At 49.0% G+C, this 4,915-nt stretch overlaps 1 protein-coding gene across 1 annotated transcript; it reads right to left on the reverse strand.

Annotated features, from left to right (window-relative positions):
* Positions 1–2,189: 2,189 nt before the first annotated feature.
* On the reverse strand, positions 2,190–3,998 carry LOC112079922 (kinesin-like protein KIF3B; the record flags this gene model as incomplete). Its single annotated transcript, XM_070442463.1, has 1 exon — positions 2,190–3,998. A coding segment is annotated over exon 1 (1,437 nt), but the record flags the coding sequence as incomplete, so codon positions are not given.
* Between the last annotated feature and the right edge of the window lie 917 nt (positions 3,999–4,915).

Consider the following 4,915-nt stretch of genomic DNA (forward strand, 5'->3'; position numbering starts at 1 on the left):
CACTCCCATTTGAGCACACTGACAACTCTGTCTTGAGAAAGTAGTTGTAGGCCGAGGCAGCCATTGAGAAAACCCAAGGCTGTTGAGGTCTGCGATAAGAATGCGGTGATTGACAGAGCGAAAGCCTTGCCAGGCGATGAAAGACGGCTCGCACAGTACTGTCTGTTTATCGATGTGCTTATGATATCGTTTAGGAGCTTAAGCCGTGGCTAAGGTGCACCAATGGACCAGCTCGGAAACCAGATTTGATAGTGGCAGAAGGTACACGTGCGGATTCAAATGGTCCGTGATCTGAAAGCCAGGGCAGGATGGATATACTGTAGTCTGTAACAGTTTGCGGTCTAGAGTGTCTCCCCCTTTGAAGAGGGGGCATGACCCGGACGCCGCTTTCAAAATCTTAGGGGATCTCAGACAGATACGAAAATAGAGCTAGACGGCGTTTGAGACAAGCTAGAATAGGAGTGTTGGCAACAATTCCGCAGATCAAATTTTAGAAAGAGACGGGTCCAGATTGTCCTAGCCCGGCTGATTTGTAGCGCGTCCAGATTTTGCAACTCCTTTCAGAATCAATCAGCTGTCTGGATTTGGGTGAAGCGAAGAAGGGGGGGCGCTTTGGGCAAGTTGCTGTGGGGGGTGCAAGAGCTGTGGGCTGAGGTAGGAAACAGCTAGCCTTCAGGTCTCTACCTAAACTGAACTGAGTATATGAGTTCCCTGACTTCCCTGAAAAGTTGGCAATATCGGCGGGGCTATTCGATGCTAAATGCAGAACACCACAGGATTTTTTGGTGCTGGTCAAGGCAGTCACGGTCTGGTAAGAACCAAGGGCTATATCTGTTCTTAGTTCTACATTGTTTAAAATGGGGCTAGTTAAAGATGGCTGAGGAAAGCACATTTAAAGACGCAACCAGGCATCTCTACTGACGGGATGAGGTCAAATATCCTTCCAGGATAGCTCCGGCCACGGCTCGATTAGAAAGCCTGCTCGCTGAAGTGTTTAAGGGAAGCATTTGACAGTGATGAGGGTTGCTCGTTTGACCACGGACCCATTACGGACGCAGGGCTCATGAACGGCAGTGATCGCTGAGATCCTGGTTTGAAGACACAGAGGTGTATTGAGAAGGGCAAGTTGGTCAGCAATGAGATCTTATGAGGAGTGCCCATGGTTAGGATTAGGTTGTACCTGGTAGGTCCTTGATAATTTGGTGGTGAGATTGAAGGGCATCTAGCTTAGATTCGTAGGATGCCGCGGGTGGTTATTAAGCAATCCCAGTTCCAGTTTAGGTCACTTAACAGTACGAACTCTGAAGATAGATGGGGGGCAATCAATTCACATATGGTGTCCAGGGCACAGCTGGGGGCTGAGGGGGGTCTATAACAAGCGGCAATGGTGAGAGATATTTCTGGAAAGGTGGAATGGTCCAGAGATGATCCGGTGTAATGGTCCAGAGCTTGCAGTAGGAATCCAGAGATGTGGTAGAGAAAAGCAGTCCGATATGCTCTGGGTTGATATCGCGCTGTGCAGACTGGCAGGTATTGACCGAGCTGAAGCTGGCTGGTGTCTGAGTTAACGGTGAAGACCGCTAGCAGTGGCTAACTGACTACTAGCTAGTAGCTAGTTAGCTGGCTGATGTCCGAGTTAACGGTGAGGACCGCTAGTAGTGGCTAACTGACTACTAGCTAGTAGCTAGTTTGCTGGCTAAGTTCTGAAGGGGGTTCTGGTTCTAAAGTATAAAAATAGCAGATCGGTACCACGTTGGGTGAGGCGGGTTGCAGGAGAGTATATTCAGTCCGTAGATGGAAAGTGAGATAACAATACATATGAAATATATATGGGGGAAAAAACGAGGAAAACAATTATTGACACGGGACAAGACGGGACAAGACAAACACACYTATGACTGCRACGCCATCTTGGATCGAATTAAGGTTAGGTTTAGAACAAACAGTGTGTAGTAYTTAGGGTTAGGTRCAGAACAAACACTGTGTAGTAATTAGGGTTAGGTTCAGAACAAACACTGTGTAGTAATTAGGGTTAGGTTCAGAACAAACACTGTGTAGTAATTAGGGTGTAGTGGGGAGTGTTGTAGTGATAGACCTAATCTCCAGATCATCAGATTATCCACCAGCCTTAAATCTGACACACTGGGATTACGCTGACTCAATACTGTGTGTGTGTGTGTGTACGGTACCTTGTACTTGGCAGTCAGCTGCTCGGTGGCGTCCCGTTCCTTCCTCAGATCTCCCATCATCCTCTCCTTCTCTCCCAGAAGCCTCTGCTTCTCCTCAGCCAATAGTGATCCGTCTTCTCTGATGGCCTCCTTCTCCTCTTCCAGCCTCTCCTCCTGCAGCGTCCTCTCCTTCTCCACCTCCTCCTCTCCCTCCTCATCCCCCTCTCCGTCCCAGCCCTCCTCTCCATCCTCCTTCCTGTGTTTGCCCCTCCCTTCCCTGTGGCTGAGCTGTGCGCGGAGCCGTGCGATCTCCTTCTGGAACTCTCTGAGCAGGGCGTCTTTAGGGTCTTCGTTAACTCTTGGTTGGTTCTGGATGTTCTTAGCTCTGTTAGCGTAGCGGAGCGTGGTGAGGGTCTCCTCGTAGTGTTGGGGGGCGGGGCCTAGTGTAGCCACCATCACCGTCTTGGCGTTGCCTCCCAGAGAGTCCTGTAATAACCGGGTCAGTTTGGAGTCCCGGTAAGGAACGTGGCCGCTACGCCCGTCTGCCAGGGCTGAGATCACGTTGCCTAGCGCCGACAGAGACAGGTTGATCTTAGCGGCCTCCTTCAGGCGTTCTCCGTGGACGCCCGTCTTGGCCTGCCGCTCGCTGCCCGCCAGGTCAACCAGGTTGAGCCGGCCTACCCTGATGTGCTGCCGTCCATCCGGCCCCGGCAGGGAACACTCCACCGTGATGAGGAACAGGGTGTGGGAACGGGAAGAGTGTTCGTTCATGTCTGTCGCTCCCACCGAGCGCACCTGGTTCCCTACGTTCATCAGCTCCTGTATCTCCTTCACGCTCTTACACACGCACGACGTCAGGTCACGCACATACACCCCGCTCTCCGGGCTCTCTCTCAGCTCCAGGGTGCGGTGGGTGTGAGTGTGCACATTGGGGACATGAGGGGCGTGCACGTTGGGATCCAGTAGATCCCTTATCTCCTCTCGGTAGATCTCCAGGTAAGASGCTCTGACCAGGTACTGGCGGTTGGCGGCGGAGCGGGAGATCTGGGTGAAGARGTGTTCGAAGGCGTTGGGGATGACGCCCCGCTTCTCTGGCTCTAGCCACACCCCCTGCATGGTGTAGGTCTTCCCGGTACCCGTCTGGCCGTAGGCGAAGATGGTTCCGTTAAACCCGTCTAGGACGGAATCGATCAGCGGCCGCACCGTCTCATCATAAAGATCACGCTGTTTAGACGAGGGGTCGTACACAGAGTCGAATGTAAACGTCTTACGCGGCTCGCCGGGCGGACCGCGAGGGTTCCGTAAGACCACCTGACCCAGACGCATGTCCATTTCTACGATCCCGCCCACTCCTCCCGGTGTCCGGGTAACACCAGCCGCTGCAGCCTCCTCTTTCCGGTTTAACGGGCGACAGCGGATTACTACCTTCACCGTCTCACTACTCTTTACCTTAGACATCAGGACTATGAGTTATCTATTACTCTATATTATAGATTAATATCTACAATTATATCATATATCTTTCCCCTTACTGGATGCTGTTTCCTGTGTATTGATCAGGTATTGATCTGACTGGGATATCTGATCTGTTATTGTATCAATGGGTAGCTATGCCTTCTGGTACCGCCAGAATGGTGCCAAATGGTTCAAATTAAACAAATTCATAGGCCTCGAGCAGTTACTATGTTATTATCATATTATTACTAATTAACTGACTGGTTATTTCTGTAGTCCAACAGTGAAATAAAGTGATCCACTATTAGTCATGCTATAATAATTCAGTAGGCCTATATGACTACAGTAACAGGCAGGCTATAATAATTCAAGAAGGCCTATATGACTACAGTAACAGACGCAGGCTAACAAATGTAACAACAGGCCTTATTAAGTCCTTGCCTTGTTACAAAGACCTAGTGGGGTAAATTAACCTGTATTCAAAAGGCCTAACTAGCCTGTTACAAGAACATTTACATTAGCCAGTTAATTAATCATATTAGTAATATTAATAATCATAAATCTGTCGCATGGCCTCTCAGTTTTTAAAAACACATTTAATTTTATGTATTTTCTAAAAATTCTCTATGTCTGGTTTTACTAGAATCTCTCTGGCACCCAGGCCTTCTCATATCGATTATTATATAATACTTCTTAAGATTTGTTATACTCTCATTTTTAATCCTATCCAATCCGTGTTGTTTCTCTAACCGAACAACAGTAATGAATTTATCACAGAAATGGATCGCGTTAACCGGTGGTATTTAGCTCCCGTAATCAGCCTAGCTGACGCTCAGTACAGAGATAAAATAGCCTAATCACGACTCTCACCGCGCCAGGGCGACGGTTCCGTTGGGCGGTCCCGTGCATTCTGTCTGTCGGTAGGGGGGTTCATATCCGTACAAAGCAAGTCTCCGCTTCACACGTCCCCGGTAATCAAAACACTCATCAACGGTTTTTACCAATAATCCTTGTTCGCTCATGTCTGGTTCTGCAGATCGGAAGAAACTGTGTGTGCTACTGACCAGCTAGCTCTGGGATGAACGAGAGGCAACTCGCAAACACGCAACACCACGCACGAACACCACACACACAAACAACAACAAATTACTCATTCAACCACTCCCACATCACTGCAGAAGGGGACGCGTGGGAAAATGAAGTTCTACACCATAATAGTCTGTTAACATTATTATCATAATCCATGTTACACCCATCCATGTTAGATCCATAATAAGAAACATTCTCCCCCC

This window comes from Salvelinus sp. IW2-2015, unplaced genomic scaffold (assembly GCF_002910315.2).
Source record: "Salvelinus sp. IW2-2015 unplaced genomic scaffold, ASM291031v2 Un_scaffold10311, whole genome shotgun sequence".
Lineage (NCBI taxonomy): Eukaryota > Metazoa > Chordata > Actinopteri > Salmoniformes > Salmonidae > Salvelinus > Salvelinus sp. IW2-2015.